Raw genomic sequence first — 18,398 nt, forward strand, 5'->3', positions numbered from 1 at the left:
TAATTCTATGACTGGATGGAACACTGTATACACTGTCTGATCTGGAACACTGTATATACACTGTATGATCTGGAACACTGTATATACACTGTATAATCTGGAACACTGAATATACACTGTATAATCTGGAACACTGTATGATCTGGAACACTGTATATACACTGTATAATCTGGAACACTGTATAATCTGGAACACTGAATATACACTGTATAATATGGAACACTGAATATACACTGTATAATCTGGAACACTGAATATACACTGTATAATCTGGAACACTGTATATACACTGTATGATCTGGAACACTGTATGATCTGGAACACTGAATATACACTGTATAATCTGGAACACTGTATATACACTGTATGATCTGGAACACTGTATATACACTGTATGATCTGGAACACTGTATAATCTGGAACACTGTATATACACTGTATAATCTGGAACACTGTATAATCTGGAACACTGAATATACACTGTATAATATGGAACACTGAATATACACTGTATAATCTGGAACACTGAATATACACTGTATAATCTGGAACACTGTATATACACTGTATGATCTGGAACACTGTATGATCTGGAACACTGAATATACACTGTATAATCTGGAACACTGTATATACACTGTATGATCTGGAACACTGTATATACACTGTATGATCTGGAACACTGTATAATCTGGAACACTGTATATACACTGTATAATCTGGAACACTGTATGATCTGGAACACTGAATATACACTGTATAATCTGGAACACTGTATATACACTGTATAATCTGGAACACTGTATGATCTGGAACACTGTATATACACTGTATGATCTGGAACACTGTATGATCTGGGACACTGTATGATCTGGAACACTGTATATACACTGTATAATCTGGAACACTGTATATACACTGTATAATCTGGAACACTGTATATACACTGTCTGATCTGGAACACTGTATATACACTGTATCATCTGGAACACTGAATATACACTGTATAATCTGGAACACTGTATCATCTGGAACACTGAATATACACTGTATAATCTGGAACACTGTATGATCTGGAACACTGTATAATCTGGGACACTGTATATACACTGTATAATCTGGAACACTGTATAATATGGAACACTGTATATACACTGTATCATCTGGAACACTGAATATACACTGTATAATCTGGAACACTGTCTGATCTGGAACACTGTATATACACTGTATAATCTGGAACACTGAATATACACTGTATAATCTGGAATACTGTATATACACTGTATAATCTGGAATACTGTATATACACTGTATAATCTGGAATACTGTATATACACTGTACTGGAACCATAGAGTTAGAATGATTCTAATTATATGACTGGATGGAATACTGTGTACACACTGTATAATCTGGAACACTGTATAATCTGGAACACTGTATGATCTCAGCAGCTGATAATTGCATCCATTGTTCAGGTCCAACACTGACTATATGTTTGAACAACAATGAAAATACTTTTTACGCTGTAACTTGCCCACTGGAAACGTAATACACTGTAACTCACTCACAGGACCACTAGCAAATACTACATTTGTGTTTAAGACAAAGTACTTTCTTAGCTACATGTATGTTAACTTTATATGCTTGAATTGTAGAAGATTGGCGATTCCTTTCTGCTCTCGATGATGATGTTGATAACCCACACAAATATCAACATCTGAATGATGTTTTTTAAACCGCTGGTGCCTTATCCTTCTCGACAAGGAGGTCGGCTTATCTCGAGACAGAAGCGGCTCATGGACTTGATTGAATGCTGACTGATTGAATGCTGTTCACGTTTGAGCCACAGAGTGTTTAAATCCTATTTATTTAAACTAACAAAGGTGGCCATTTTGTGACACGGCCTTGTGCAACTGAAGGAGAAAAAGGTTTGGCCAGAAGCCACGCTAGCAGCCTACTGAAAGAGTCACGGATTTATACACTTGGCACATTGTATTATTCTAACCTTTCCATTCATTGCTCTGAATCTGTGTAACGCTTTTTGTCTTCCCCTCCCTGACGGGAAACATCACCCTTTCCCTTAAGCCATGTTTATAACTATAAATCTCCTTTGGAAAACACACCTCTTCACATGTACTCTGTTATTAGCCTATACTTTTTGTAGTGATATCTTTTCCTTACTCACTGACCACTGTCCTGTTGGATATACTATTGACTATATTCCTCATATGTCATGCAATACAGTATTTAGTATATACATGTATTAGTACGTGATGAAGGACCCTTTGGATATTATCTGGTATCTGAATGTCACAAGTTAACAAAATATGTATTCCCATCTCACGGGCATTCAGAATGCATCATCTCTCCAATACAGAGACCTGGGCCCGTATTCAGAAATCACCTTAGGAATGCTGATCTAGGATCAGGCTTTAGGGTAGGAGTACTGATCTAGGATCAGGCCTTAGGGTAGGAGTACTGATCTAGGATCAGGCCTTAGGGTAGGAGTACTGATCTAGGATCAGGTCTTAGGGTAGGGGTACTGATCTAGGATCAGGTCTTATGGTAGAAGTACTGATCTAGGATCAGGCCTTAGGGTGGGAGTACTGATCTAGGATCAGGCCTTAGAGGAGGAGTGCTAATCTAGGATCAGATTCCCATTGTCCATGTCCAAAAGAAATATCCTTGATCACAAATGCAGGCCCCTGGTGGGTTGAAACAGTTGTATTGACACAATGTCCCTCTAACCAGGTGTGTTAAATCTTACCTGACCTGTCATAAGAAATCTAAATTAAAAAACAAATAATTAAATGAATATACTTAATTGAAGATGACACAATATAAAATATATAGTATTATACTGTATTACCAATATGATTTTGCCATACATGAGTACAGTGTACTGTTTTAGTTTATTTAAAATGCACCAGCCAGCCTTTATAGTGACACCAGCATAGTACTTGTAGTTTAGCACTGTATATATGAACTGCTTAATGCTCTGATGGTGGTTCCAACTGGTTCAAACTAGTTCCAACGGGTTCCAACTGGTTCAAACTGGTTCCAACTGGTTTAAAATGGTATAGAAACTCATTACATGTTACTGTGTAGCTTCATTTTGTAACAATCTATGCTCCTTTTTTATGTTATTTCTGTATTATCACTATCATTTTTACTCTTTATTACTGTATCATGTATGTTGTATCATTAATATGTAAATGTTGTTTTATGAAATTCTATGCCAATCAAAATCACTATTCTCCTTTTACCTGTTTCACTGAGAAAGAAAACACATGGGTGTGCGCGCGCACACACACGCACACACACACACACACACACGCACACACACACACACACACACACACACACACACACACACACACACACACACACACACACACACACACACACACACACACACACACACACACACACACACACACACACACACACAGGACTTTCTAATTAAAACTTTACAATGAAACGATCAAATCACTCATTTTGAAATACATTTATCTTCTTACTCTAATTCGTATGGCTTAAAGCCCTTCAGAACACTAAAATACTTGATGAACATTGAATCACTTTGTAAAGCATATTCACCCCCTTCCCTCATTCACCTCTGTACTAGTCCTGTTCCTGCTTTAAAAGTTCTCCCTATAAATCTGTGCTTTTTAGTCAAACCTCTTACTTTGTTTTTAATACATGATCATGGCATTTATTTGTAAGTCTTTGCTGTTTTCGTCTCTTTTTTTGTTTGTTTTGAAGAGCTTGTTGTCATAATATGAATGCATGCAGTAAATAAAATATTGATTGAAAACAAAATGTGTTTTGGTTGGTGGAGAGCGAGAGAGCGAGAGAGAGAGAGAGAGAGACCTAAACAGCATATCACAGCCAGGAACATTGTTATTTTATCGATTCATTTTAAGATCTAGGATCAGCACAATTGCATGTAAAATAATCTGTTAAATTATTTTGTGCTAATCTTAAAATTAATCTCATGTAAAAATCTCTGTTTCGGAATAAAACATGGAATAAATAAACTAAGGATTCCGCATGAAACTGTTTCTCCAGCCCGCTAGGTGGCGGCCAAGTATTTTTACGCTGGCTTGAGAACGTCGGGAGAACTGACGTGGCTCTTATCTAGTATTGAGATTCTGCAGTAGGAACAAGAAACTCAACAAAATGGTAAGTGATTTGTAGCTAATGCACAATTTTATAAGAATAACTTGATCATGAAATGCGACTTATAGCTATAGATCTGTCTAAATCCTAATATTATATGTATTCAAATGGTTGTTGTAGCTAGGCATTTCCGTGTTGTAATGGCTAGCTTGCTAGCCAACATTAGCTAACTAGCCCAATCTTGGACGAAAGGAGCCTAAATTCACGTTACTCCTTATTCCAAGGATTTGTGTTACATGTTCTGTTTATTAAAATACAAATTGACTCTGGAAACCAAAAACAGCCAAATACTCAAATTAAATGGAAATCTCAATTGCAATACGGTTCTAGAAACACAAATCCCTGTTCAGGTCACAAACGTTAAATATCAATCAATCAAATGTATTTATAAAGCCCTTCTTACATCAGCTGATATCTCAAAGTGCTGTACAGAAACCCAGCCTAAAACCACAAACAGCAAGCAATGTAGGTGTAGAAGCACGGTGGCTAGGAAAAACTCCCTAGAAAGGCCAAAACCTAGGAAGAAACCTAGAGAGGAACCAGGCTATGAGGGGTGGCCAGTCCTCTTCTGGCTGTGCCGGGTGGAGATTATAACAGAACATGGCCAAGATGTTCACATGTTCAGAACAGGCAGAACAGTTGAAACTGGAGCAGCAGCACGGCCAGGTGGACTGGGGACAACAAGGAGTCGTCAGGCCAGGTAGTCCTGAGGCATGGTCCTAGGGCTCAGGTCCTCTGAGGGAAAGAAAGAGAGAATTAGAGAGAGCATACTTAAATTCACACAGGACACCGGATAAGACACAATAGACACTTACTGTTTTGTTTTAACACAGTTGCAGCATACAGTATTTTTTAGTGACAACAGGTTTGTGGTGTCTGTCTTCCGTTTACACGCAGAGAAGCAGATAACTCATTAGCGCAGGTAGTCAGTCAGTCCTCTGTCTTGCGTCTGTTTTCCGTAAACAAGGCTGTAACATGGAGATATGGCCTTGTGGGAACCCTAACCCTATAAAAAGGTGTGAATCAATTTAACCTTTCGTTTTTGGAAAACTTTTTCTCTCCGATATGAAATATCCGTATGATTCCAAAACCGTACGGCAAGCGATGCTGTTAATGTTCAAACCGAGCCTCCGGGCTGAATAGGCATTTTCTTCGATGGCTTGTTTAAAAATATTTGTAGACATGTTTTTGTAAGTACATACCGGCCGTAAAGGAAGATGGTTGCTCAGCGAAACTCCATATTTGGTGATAAATGAACGTATTTTGACAACGTTTACAGAGCTGACTTGTCTCGTTAAATAAAAATGGGAGTTTGATTTTGAGTTTTCTGGGCGAGAGGTCTCTAACGCACAGATACTAGTTCAGCTAACGATATTCATTAACGCTATATCTGTAGCTAGTGAACTACGTTTCATAGCTACTCATCATTTAATCGAATAGCATAACATGTAGCTATGTTATGATGGGAATACAGTAGCTAGCTATGGTAATATAGCGGAACAATATAGATCAAGCTTAACTAGCTACTGTAGCTAGTAAGCTAACACCCAATACAGCCTCCCACAGACAATGCCAAGTTAAGACCAGAGAACTTCAACTGTTATGACCAAGTCAGTCAATAAGCCGTTTGATCTGTACATAACTCATATTTACCTCGTTAGTAAGTTGAAACCCCATGTTTATTTATAGCAACATACCTGTCCATTTAGAAATGTGGGATATTGTCCCTAACCAGAAGCACACTGAGTGAATCTCTACATTGTCTCCGTTCTTCTTCCCTCAGGAGCTGGAGGCTATGACTCGATACACCAGTCCGGTGAACCCGGCAGTCTTCCCACACCTCACTGTGGTCCTACTGGCTATCGGCATGTTCTTCACTGCGTGGTTCTTTGTGTATCCTTCCATGGTCATCTGTCTTTATAGTGACTTTTATGGTCTTCAAACCTGGGGAATGGGGACACTGAACGTGTCGGCTTTTGTTGCAGCCCAGTATTAACACACCAATGTCAACTAATATGCCTTGTGTCTCTCTATGACTTAGGAATGAAGAACAGTGATTGATAACAGGCTGAGATTTGGATAACAGGCTGATAGAAGCGGTTGCTGAGTCTGAATATTCACAGAGATAATATACACTACTGTAGGTGAATGTGTTGACAATAAGTGAGACGATGTATATATATTTTTCCGATAGACTGGATGTAACGGTTGGTCTGTTGTGTACCACTACGATTAGCACCATAACTGTCTCCCAGCTACGAGGTAACGTCCACTAAATACACCAGAGACGTGTACAAAGAGCTGCTCATCTCCCTAGTGGCGTCTCTCTTCATGGGCTTCGGAGTGCTGTTTCTGTTACTGTGGGTCGGCATCTATGTCTGACAGGTAAGAGAGAGACTTATGCTGCATTCATAATGAGTCGGAACCTCGTGAGTTAAATTTATTTTCCTGGAGCTTCCTATTGGTTGATTCGGGATACTTCCCAAGTGGGCAACTCGGACCCGGTATTAACTCTTTACAATGAGTTTCCAGGTCGGACATTTCTCAATTTCCGTGTTCTGACACTCATTCACCATAGTGTTTCATGTCTATGATCCCTGTGTGTGTCCTGTTACAGATTGTTATATTGCCAAATGATACAGAAGAACATTCCAGTGGAACAGAAGGACATCACGAAGTGGGCTCCACCACAGACACAGAAGATGGACTGCACTGACAAGAGGCTGGGGATTGGGGTTGCCTTTCACTAAATAAAGAGACATTTGTACAAAACTGCGTAGTTTCTACTGGTAATGAAAGGAGGCCGCCTGTGCGTTTGTTTTTAAAGGTCTGGTTTACAAATCTGTGTTGATTCCAGGTAGGTATCAAAATGTGAAAACTAAAAGAGATGGGAACCCGCACACTATCTGAAGAGGAATAAATCCCAAACTGAGGCTTATATGCAGAATAAAGGTAAACAAAACCATTTGGTATCAAGTCATAGGCAGCTTTTTATTAATGCACTTTTACTCGCTGAACTTTTGGGCACTATGATGTCCAAATAAAACGTATTTTGCTTCTGTATTTAAGCCTCTGTTTTGGATTCATACCTAGTCTTTACTGGTGAAATTGTGACAGCATTGGAGTGAGCCAGCCTATTGATGCTTTGGAAGTGCCTTCATTAGTCAGAGGACTGCAGTAGAAATAAATCGCCACAAGGTGGTGCTAGAGACGTCTGCCAGAGGGCACCACAGTGAATCTGAATTGCATTGCCTTGATTCCTTGCACCCTCTCTCCTCGCTTCCTTCTCAAAACCCCATTGGATGAAGTCAAACCTTTGACCTTGTCATTAAATGAGTTTTAAGGATGTGAGGAATCAAGGCAATTCAATTCAGATTGTCCCCAATAAGTCAGTGATTGCAGTATTAGTTTTAAACTTCCGTTTAGTAGTAGTGACAACTACCTAGACACATCTCATTCACAAAGGTGACATGACTGTTCAGGAAAGAATCTGGTGTTTCAAGATCCTCATGCCGACGGCCCTGGCATTGACATGGGAGTAGGAAGTCCAAGAACATATGGAAATCTGTAGTGATTTATACTAGTTTTAATTCTATGTGATCCGGCTGCAGATCAGAATTAGACTGCCTGTGTAAACGCAGCCATAGAGAGATGTATCTATCTCTTTATTTGGAGTGAATGCAGTAAATGTAACTTTGAGATACAGCATGTACCCTAGGGAATGCAGTGAGGGCTATTTCAGACCACTGTGGTCTAATAGTGGTGGTGGTGCCTTAAACCCCAATCCCAGATTAATATCTGAGGTACAAACAGAGCAGTCAGTCTCCATCTGGCCCCGGTGTTACCCTCGTGACCATCTGGCCCCGGTGTTACCCTCGTGACCATCTGGCCCCGGTGTTACACTCGTGATCATCTGGCACCGGTGTTACCCTCGTGACCATCTGGCCCCGGTGTTACACTCGTGATCATCTGGCACCGGTGTTACCCTCGTGACCATCTGGCCCCGGTGTTACCCTCGTGACCATCTGGCCCCGGTGTTACCCTCGTGACCATCTGGCCCCGGTGTTACCCTCGTGACCATCTGGCCCCGGTGTTACCCTCGTGACCATCTGGCCCCGGTGTTACCCTCGTGACCATCTGGCCCCGGTGTTACCCTCGTGACCATCTGGCCCCGGTGTTACCCTCGTGACCATCTGGCCCCGGTGTTACCCTCGTGACCATCTGGCCCCAGTGTGACCATCTGGCCCCGGTGTTACCCTCGTGACCATCTGGCCCCGGTGTTACCCTCGTGACCATCTGGCCCCAGTGTGACCATCTGGCCCCGGTGTTACCCTCGTGACCATCTGGCCCCGGTGTTACCCTCGTGACCATCTGGCCCCGGTGTTACCCTCGTGACCATCTGGCCCCGGTGTTACCCTCGTGACCATCTGGCCCCGGTGTTACCCTCGTGACCATCTGGCCCCGGTGTTAACCTCGTGACCATCTGGCCCCGGTGTTAACCTCGTGACCATCTGGCCCCGGTGTTACCCTCGTGACCATCTGGCCCCGGGGAGTAACTACAATGTTGTTGATCCATCCTCAGTTTTCTATCACAGCGATTAAACTCTATAACTGTTTTAAAGTCACCATTGGCCTCAAAGGGATATTTAATGTCTGCTTTAAAATGATAAACTACCAATAGGGGCCCTCCCTCAGCGAGGCATTGGAAAACCTCCCTGGTCTTTGTGGTTGAATCTGTGTTTGAAATTCACTGCTGGACTGAGGGACCTTACAGATAATTGTATGTGTTTGGGTACAGAGATGAGGTAGTCATTCAGAAATCATGTTAAACACAATTATTACACACAGAGTGAGTCCATGACACTTATTATGTGACTTGTTAAGCACATGTTGACTCCTTAACTTATTTAGTCTTGCCATAACAAAGGGATTGAATACTTATTGACTCAAGACATTTCAGCTTTTCATTTTTAATTCATTTGTAAAACAATTTAAACATAATTCCTCTGACATTATGGGGTATTGTGTGTAGGCCAGTGACCAGAAAATGTAAATTTAATCCATTTTAAATTCAAGCTGTAACATGTGGAAGAAGTGTGAAGGCACTGCATGCCTCCCAAATGGCATTATATTCCCTATTTAGTGCACTACTCTCTCTGGACCCATAGGGCTCTGGTCAACAGTAGTGTACTATATAGGGAATAGGGCTCTGGTCTATAGTAGTGTACTATATAGGGAATAGGGCTCTGGTCAACAGTAGTGTACTATATAGGGAATAGGGCTCTGGTCTATAGTAGTGCACTATATAGGGTTCCATTTAGGAGTGAGACGGTATCACATTTTAGTAAAAACACTGAAATGAATTGCCATTGTGCATTTTATTTTATTTTTTAATCCATTGGAGGAAAACCTGAGATTGTCCTTTAGTGTCATCTGCCTCTAGTAACAACACTAGTCCATATTAGTGGAACATCTTGATTGAGAAACTACCAGGATGGACCACTCTTTCTCCTATCTCTATCCTAGTCCAGGGTCGTGTTCAGTAGGGCACACCGTAGCAAAATGTTTTGAAACTGAAAACAATGGGCGTTTCTTATTGGACAAGGCCAGATAGTCCCTCCATGTCAGTTTTCTTCTGGTGTCAAATGAACATGACCCACCCAGGTAGTGAAAGTCTTGTCACCAGTCTGGCGGACCTCACTTGGTACTAGATCCTCCAGTCCCTCCCTCCTCGCTGACGAGCTCTGGCGAAGGAATCCCTCAGCCAGACAGATAATAGATCCTCCAGTCCCTCCCTCCTCGCTGACGAGCTCTGGCGAAGGAATCCCTCAGCCAGACAGATAATAGATCCTCCAGTCCCTCCCTCCTCGCTGACGAGCTCTGGCGAAGGAATCCCTCAGCCAGACAGATAATAGATCCTCCAGTCCCTCCCTCCTCGCTGACGAGCTCTGGCGAAGGAATCCCTCAGCCAGAATCGTCATGCGGCCGCGGGTCGCCCAGACACTCTGTCGTCCGTTTGTAGAAGTAGTAATACAACACTGGAACAGAAGGACAGAGTTGGTTAAATGTCCCAAACACATCACAAACCAACATGTTGTTTAGTCTGGTTAAATGTCCCAAACACATCACAAACCAACATGTTGTTTAGTCTGGTTAAATGTCCCAAACACATCACAAACCAACATGTTGTTTAGTCTGGTTAAATGTCACAAACCAACATGTTGTTTAGTCTGGTTAAATGTCCCAAACACATCACAAACCAACATGTTGTTTAGTCTGGTTAAATGTCCCAAACCAACATGTTGTTTAGTCTGGTTAAATGTCCCAAACCAACATGTTGTTTAGTCTGGTTAAATGTCCCAAACCAACATGTTGTTTAGTCTGGTTAAATGTCCCAAACACATCACCAACCAACATGTTGTTTAGTCTGGTTAAATGTCCCAAACCAACATGTTGTTTAGTCTGGTTAAATGTCCCAAACACATCACAAACCAACATGTTGTTTAGTCTGGTTAAATGTCCCAAACCAACATGTTGTTTAGTCTGGTTAAATGTCCCAAACCAACATGTTGTTTAGTCTGGTTAAATGTCCCAAACCAACATGTTGTTTAGTCTGGTTAAATGTCCCAAACCAACATGTTGTTTAGTCTGGTTAAATGTCCCAAACCAACATGTTGTTTAGTCTGGTTAAATGTCACAAACCAACATGTTGTTTAGTCTGGTTAAATGTCCCAAACACATCACCAACCAACATGTTGTTTAGTCTGGTTAAATGTCCCAAACCAACATGTTGTTTAGTCTGGTTAAATGTCCCAAACCAACATGTTGTTTAGTCTGGTTAAATGTCCCAAACCAACATGTTGTTTAGTCTGGTTAAATGTCCCAAACCAACATGTTGTTTAGTCTGGTTAAATGTCCCAAACCAACATGTTGTTTAGTCTGGTTAAATGTCCCAAACCAACATGTTGTTTAGTCTGGTTAAATGTCCCAAACCAACATGTTGTTTAGTCTGGTTAAATGTCCCAAACACATCACCAACCAACATGTTGTTTAGTCTGGTTAAATGTCCCAAACACATCACAAACCAACATGTTTAGTCTGGTTAAATGTCACAAACCAACATGTTGTTTAGTCTGGTTAAATGTCACAAACCAACATGTTGTTTAGTCTGGTTAAATGTCCCAAACACATCACAAACCAACATGTTGTTTAGTCTGGTTAAATGTCACAAACCAACATGTTGTTTAGTCTGGTTAAATGTCCCAAACACATCACCAACCAACATGTTGTTTAGTCTGGTTAAATGTCCCAAACCAACATGTTGTTTAGTCTGGTTAAATGTCACAAACACATCACCAACCAACATGTTGTTTAGTCTGGTTAAATGTCCCAAACCAACATGTTGTTTAGTCTGGTTAAATGTCACAAACCAACATGTTGTTTAGTCTGGTTAAATGTCCCAAACCAACATGTTGTTTAGTCTGGTTAAATGTCACAAACCAACATGTTGTTTAGTCTGGTTAAATGTCCCAAACACATCACAAACCAACATGTTGTTTAGTCTGGTTAAATGTCACAAACCAACATGTTGTTTAGTCTGGTTAAATGTCCCAAACCAACATGTTGTTTAGTCTGGTTAAATGTCCCAAACACATCACCAACCAACATGTTGTTTAGTCTGGTTAAATGTCCCAAACCAACATGTTGTTTAGTCTGGTTAAATGTCCCAAACACATCACCAACCAACATGTTGTTTAGTCTGGTTAAATGTCCCAAACCAACATGTTGTTTAGTCTGGTTAAATGTCCCAAACACATCACCAACCAACATGTTGTTTAGTCTGGTTAAATGTCACAAACCAACATGTTGTTTAGTCTGGTTAAATGTCACAAACCAACATGTTGTTTAGTCTGGTTAAATGTCCCAAACCAACATGTTGTTTAGTCTGGTTAAATGTCCCAAACACATCACCAACCAACATGTTGTTTAGTCTGGTTAAATGTCCCAAACCAACATGTTGTTTAGTCTGGTTAAATGTCACAAACCAACATGTTGTTTAGTCTGGTTAAATGTCACAAACCAACATGTTGTTTAGTCTGGTTAAATGTCCCAAACCAACATGTTGTTTAGTCTGGTTAAATGTCCCAAACACATCACCAACCAACATGTTGTTTAGTCTGGTTAAATGTCACAAACCAACATGTTGTTTAGTCTGGTTAAATGTCCCAAACACATCACCAACCAACATGTTGTTTAGTCTAGTATTAGCATCATTAATAAAAGCAACCATTTGCCAGTGCTAATGCCTAAGACGCGTCACAAAGTTAACAAACATGTTTGTCAGTTAAGTAGGCTTGTGAAAAGAAGCAACCACTTATCAAGCTTCAAAAAAGTACAGCTGAATAAACCTAAGTGGTACTGAGAGCAGGTCTTTCTCTTCAAACATACCAACCCTCTGGAAGACAGAGAGAACATGTAGGCCGTTTGTCCAGGTCAAACTGTTGGACTCCAGCCATCTCAGGCTCTAGAGGAAACATCAAAACATGACCCATGTTTAGAACTACATCATGTATTATTTCTGATGAGAGTTAGAATCCTGTCCCTCCTACGTCTCTCTCTCTCTCTCTCTGTGTGTCCGTACGTACCACTACCGAGCAGTGAAAGGAGATGCTGATGGTGAGGTAGATGGCACACAGCATCAGTAAGCCTTTAAACCTCTCCAGTAGCAGAGCGACCAGACCGACCTGGAACACGGACGTGTTAAACATCATCAGCAGAATGATGATCACGTTGAACAGCGAGGCTATGTCCTAGATGCTGGAACACACAGGTTATAAATCACAGTTAGGCCTAAACAACATTACAGTAATTATAAACAAAGTAAGTAAGACCTGATTGTTATTGGGAAAGATTTTGGAACATTTTCAAAAACAACAAAATAAAAAATAACTAGCTATTAAAGTCAAATAAACATTTGAATCATTAACGGGCTACAAAACCAATCATGTACGTACATGAACAGCACTAGCTGGATGACGGGCGCTGCCCTGAGCAGCTCACTTAAGGAGTTGACACACAGGTCATAGGTCAGCAGGACCAGCGAGTTGTTGTTGGTCTGGAGCATCTCTGGGTTAGGTCTGGCTACCTAGCCCAGGACACCTGCAGCTGGGATGAGCTTGACACAATCACAGCCTCGGCTGCCACCTCCTTCTCTGGCCCTCGGGCTGCCACCTCCTTCTCTGGCCCTCGGCTGCCACCTCCTTCTCTGGCCCTCGGCTGCCACCTCCTTCTCTGGCCCTCGGGCTGCCACCTCCTTCTCTGGCCCTCGGGCTGCCACCTCCTTCTCTGGCCCTCGGGCTGCCACCTCCTTCTCTGGCCCTCGGGCTGCCACCTCCTTCTCTGGCCCTCGGGCTGCCACCTCCTTCTCTGGCCCTCGGGCTGCCACCTCCTTCTCTGGCCCTCGGGCTGCCACCTCCTTCTCTGGCCCTCGGCTGCCACCTCCTTCTCTGGCCCTCGGCTGCCACCTCCTTCTCTGGCCCTCGGCTGCCACCTCCTTCTCTGGCCCTCGGCTGCCACCTCCTTCTCTGGCCCTCGGCTGCCACCTCCTTCTCTGGCCCTCGGCTGCCACCACCTTCTCTGGCCCTCGGCTGGGATGAACTTCAAAAGGCCCCTCTGGCTTTTACTCTTTGGTTCCTTTCCCGTCTTCGCTCCTTTGCCAGTCACAGGTATTTGACCTGTAGTGACACAGCCACGACCCTCCGCTTTGATGGCCTTCACCGCCACGACCCTCCGCTGATGGCCTTCACCGCCACGACCCTCCGCTTTGATGGCCCTCACCGCCACGACCCTCCGCTTTGATGGCCTTCACCGCCACGACCCTCCGCTTTGATGGCCCTCACCGCCACGACCCTCCGCTTTGATGGCCCTCACCGCCACGACCCTCCGCTTTGATGGCCTTCACTACCCTCCGCTTTGATGGCCTTCACCGCCACTACCCTCCGCTTTGATGGCCTTCACTACCCTCCGCTTTGATGGCCTTCACCGCCACTACCCTCCGCTTTGATGGCCCTCACCTCCACGACCCTCCGCTTTGATGGCCCTCACCTCCACGACCCTCCGCTTTGATGGCCCTCACCGCCACGACCCTCCGCTTTGATGGCCCTCACCTCCACGACCCTCCGCTTTGATGGCCCTCACCGCCACGACCCTCCGCTTTGATGGCCTTCACCGCCACGACCCTCCGCTTTGATGGCCCTCACCGCCACGACCCTCCGCTTTGATGGCCCTCACCTCCACGACCCTCCGCTTTGATGGCCTTCACTACCCTCCGCTTTGATGGCCCTCACCTTCACTACCCTCCGCTTTGATGACCTCCACGACCCTCCGCTTTGATGGCCTTCACCGCCACGACCCTCCGCTTTGATGGCCCTCACCGCCACGACCCTCCGCTTTGATGGCCCTCACCTCCACGACCCTCCGCTTTGATGGCCTTCACTACCCTCCGCTTTGATGGCCTTCACCGCCACTACCCTCCGCTTTGATGGCCTTCACTACCCTCCGCTTTGATGGCCTTCACCGCCACTACCCTCCGCTTTGATGGCCCTCACCTCCACGACCCTCCGCTTTGATGGCCTTCACCGCCACGACCCTCCGCTTTGATGGCCTTCACTACCCTCCGCTTTGATGGCCTTCACCGCCACGACCCTCCGCTTTGATGACCTCCACGACCCTCCGCTTTGATGACCTTCACCTCCACGACCCTCCGCTTTGATGGCCCTCACCGCCACGACCCTCCGCTTTGATGGCCCTCACCGCCACGACCCTCCGCTTTGATGGCCCTCACCGCCACGACCCTCCGCTTTGATGGCCCTCACCGCCACGACCCTCCGCTTTGATGGCCCTCACCTCCACGACCCTCCGCTTTGATGGCCTTCACTACCCTCCGCTTTGATGGCCTTCACCGCCACGACCCTCCGCTTTGATGGCCCTCACCTCCACGACCCTCCGCTTTGATGGCCTTCACTACCCTCCGCTTTGATGACCTCCACGACCCTCCGCTTTGATGGCCCTCACCGCCACGACCCTCCGCTTTGATGACCTCCACGACCCTCCGCTTTGATGGCCTTCACCGCCACGACCCTCCGCTTTGATGGCCCTCACCTCCACGACCCTCCGCTTTGATGGCCTTCACCGCCACGACCCTCCGCTTTGATGGCCTTCACGACCCTCCGCTTTGATGGCCTTCACCGCCACGACCCTCCGCTTTGATGGCCTTCACCGCCACGACCCTCCGCTTTGATGGCCTTCACGACCCTCCGCTTTGATGGCCTTCACCTCCACGACCCTCCGCTTTGATGGCCTTCACCGCCACGACCCTCCGCTTTGATGGCCTTCACCTCCACGACCCTCCGCTTTGATGGCCTTCACGACCCTCCGCTTTGATGGCCCTCACCTCCACGACCCTCCGCTTTGATGACCTCCACGACCCTCCGCTTTGATGACCTCCACGACCCTCCGCTTTGATGACCTCCACGACCCTCCGCTTTGATGACCTCCACGACCCTCCGCTTTGATGACCTCCACGACCCTCCGCTTTGATGGCCACCTACCTTTCCACCGTCACCTTCTTCACTTTGGTTCTACCCAAATCTGTGAGTTTTTAGATGCGGACCTTCAGTTCAGATTAAAACATTTAATCCAACTCCTAGTATCAGTGTTCAGGAACATAGGCTGTGTTATTCCTCAGCATGTCAGTCCTGCTGGTAGCCATACTGAACAGATTGAAATGGATCGTCATTTTGAGGTGAGAAACAAGGTTCTCTGCTTCATAATGGACTTCTGTTAACGGTCACGTTGAGTTTCTCTCAGGATGATTTCTTTAGTCTTCTCCTCTTGCTAGTCCTCCCTGAAACAGAAGTACAGAGTAGTTAAATAGTAGTGGCACAACATTAGGATGCTTCAGCCCCCAGTCTCTGTCAACTTCATTATCTTCTGGAAAATGAGCCTTTGTGTATGTAACCGATGTGAAATGGCTAGCTAGTTAGCGGTGGTGCGCGCTAATAGCGTTTCAATCAGTGACGTCACTCGCTCTGAGACCTTGAAGTAGTTGTTCCCCTTTGCTCTGCAAGGGCCGCGGCTTTTGGGGCGCGATGGGTAACGATGCTTCGAGCGTGGCTGTTGTCGATTTGTGCAGAGGGTCCCTGGTTCAAGCCCAGGTTGGGGCGAGGAGAGGGACGGACGCTAAACCGTTACATGTAGATGAGTAAGATAGTGTGACAGTAGTATTTCGGAGCTAAATATAGAAACGTACCATGCTCCCTGCTCTCCTCCCATGCATCTGGTCAAGAGCCAAAGCAGTGTGTAACTTTGTGAGTAGTGAGCTAGCTAAATCTGTTCCACAGACAGGCAGCCGTGGAGAGGTCAGGGTAACGTTAGGGGTTACAGGTCCCAAATGCCACCCTATTGCCTATCTATGTAGGGCACTACTTTAGACCACGGACCCACAGGGCTCCAAAAGTAGTGCCCTATCTAGGGAGACATTTGGGACGTAATCCTCCTGGGTGGCGTGGCCTCCTGGGTGGCGCAGTGGTCTAGGGCACTGCATCGCAGTGCTAGCTGCGCCACCAGAGTCTCTAGGTTCAGGCCAGGCTCTGTCCCAGCCGGCCGCAACCGGGAGGTCCGTGGGGCGACGCACAATTGGCATAGCGTCGTCCGGGTTAGGGAGGGTTTGGCCGGTAGGGATATCCTTGTCTCAGTATGTAAAAATGTAATAAAATGTATGCACTCTACTGTAAGTCGCTCTGGATAAGAGCGTCTGCTAAATGACTAAAATGTTTAAAAAAAAATGTAAATGTAATCCTTTTTTGTCCTCGATCGGCTGTAGTAGTCAACACCGTCTCTTGTTGTTGTTGTAGTAGTTGTTTCTTGGTTACGGCAAGCTGATTTTAGTTGCCTAGCAACAAGTCTTGTTCGTTACATCATCTAGGAAATCGAATCAAGCCAAGCGAGAGTCACTTGGGATCCAAACAAACACTTAGCTAGCCAACATCCCCCGAACTTCTTACTAACAAGCAGGACACACTTTTAACGCCACTTCGATACAAAGTGATTTTCGTAGCAGGTTATGAGGGCATTTTCTCTAACCTTAACCTCAGTCTTACGCCTCGATCACACAGACAGCGTTTGTGTTCTGGTACACCAGAAGTACATTCATTTCGCTGTGTTGCAGAGGCAGTGCGTTCTGTGTGGTGCATACCTTGGATTTATCGAAAATATTAAAAAATATATATATATATATGTTTTACCTTTAACTAGGCAAGTCAGTTAAGAACAAATTCTTATTTTATAATGACGGCCTATCCCGGCCAAACCCTCGCATAACCCGGACGACGCTGGGCCAATTGTGCGCCGCACTATGGGACTTCCTATCACGGACGGTTGTGATACAGCCCAGGATCGAACCAGGGTCTGTAGTAAAACCTCTAGCACTGAGATGCAGTGCCTTAGACCTCTGCACCACTCGGGAGCCGACAATATGTGTACAGGGATGGACAGAATTGGTAGCAGAAGGTGAATGTTGTGCAACGTATGTTGCACATATATCCAGATGATGTTGCGTGCCATTTCGCGCAAAGATACACTGTAGGTGTGATCGAGGCGTCATAACCTGCTGCGTAAAATTCTCCAAACCTGCTTCGAAAAAGTCACTTCGGTATCGAAGTTGCGTGAAAAGTGTTTCACCTAACAAAATAAACTGACTACATTAGCTAGCTACTGTAGCTAGCTAGCTCATCGAAAAAGCCAAGTAACGTTTGTAAAATAAAACGCTGTTACAAAACTAAAGTTAGTGACCTTAGTTAACTAAACCCAGACAAACAGTTAACTTAGCAATCTAATTTTGCTGGCCGTTAGCTAGGTTATTATCATCAGAAAGTTTAACTTATTTCTTCGACACTGTCATATGAGCTGGTTTAATGAAGTTTGAAAACAAATCTACATATACCTTATTCTACATGGGTAGATGCCGCCTACGGCTCATAACCACCAGACGCTTTAACGCTTCTTCTTCTTCTTTAAGTTTTATTGGCGAACAGCAACCAACTGACAGGTGCCCACAGCGCCACCTACTGTACTGGAGTGTGAGACCGGCCACGACCTATCTACACCACTATATTCTCTTGAAACTTCGCCCTTTTTTAAAACATTTTCGCC

General features: G+C 44.6%; 3 protein-coding genes across 3 annotated transcripts; 1 reads left to right on the plus strand and 2 right to left on the minus strand.

Moving 5' to 3' along the window:
* Positions 1-4,100: 4,100 nt before the first annotated feature.
* Positions 4,101-6,959, plus strand: tmem258 (transmembrane protein 258). Its single transcript, XM_039018236.1, has 4 exons — positions 4,101-4,190; positions 5,971-6,080; positions 6,443-6,572; positions 6,805-6,959. Exons 1-3 carry the CDS (start codon positions 4,188-4,190, stop codon positions 6,567-6,569), a joined length of 240 nt encoding a protein of 79 aa, XP_038874164.1. The 5' UTR covers positions 4,101-4,187; the 3' UTR covers positions 6,570-6,572; positions 6,805-6,959.
* Positions 6,960-9,436: 2,477 nt separating this feature from the next.
* LOC120065949 (circumsporozoite protein-like) lies at positions 9,437-17,400 on the minus strand. The gene is made up of 5 exons (XM_039016991.1): positions 17,348-17,400; positions 13,202-14,049; positions 12,833-13,004; positions 12,636-12,711; positions 9,437-10,225 (listed from the first exon to the last, which is right to left on the minus strand). Exons 1-2 carry the CDS (start codon positions 17,398-17,400, stop codon positions 13,329-13,331), a joined length of 774 nt encoding a protein of 257 aa, XP_038872919.1. The 3' UTR covers positions 9,437-10,225; positions 12,636-12,711; positions 12,833-13,004; positions 13,202-13,328.
* On the minus strand, positions 10,152-13,311 carry tmem138 (transmembrane protein 138). Its single transcript, XM_039016990.1, has 3 exons — positions 13,198-13,311; positions 12,829-12,997; positions 10,152-10,225 (listed from the first exon to the last, which is right to left on the minus strand). Exons 1-3 carry the CDS (start codon positions 13,309-13,311, stop codon positions 10,152-10,154), a joined length of 357 nt encoding a protein of 118 aa, XP_038872918.1.
* Positions 17,401-18,398: the final 998 nt, after the last annotated feature.

The sequence above is a fragment of the Salvelinus namaycush genome, chromosome 21, assembly GCF_016432855.1.
Source record: "Salvelinus namaycush isolate Seneca chromosome 21, SaNama_1.0, whole genome shotgun sequence".
Lineage (NCBI taxonomy): Eukaryota > Metazoa > Chordata > Actinopteri > Salmoniformes > Salmonidae > Salvelinus > Salvelinus namaycush.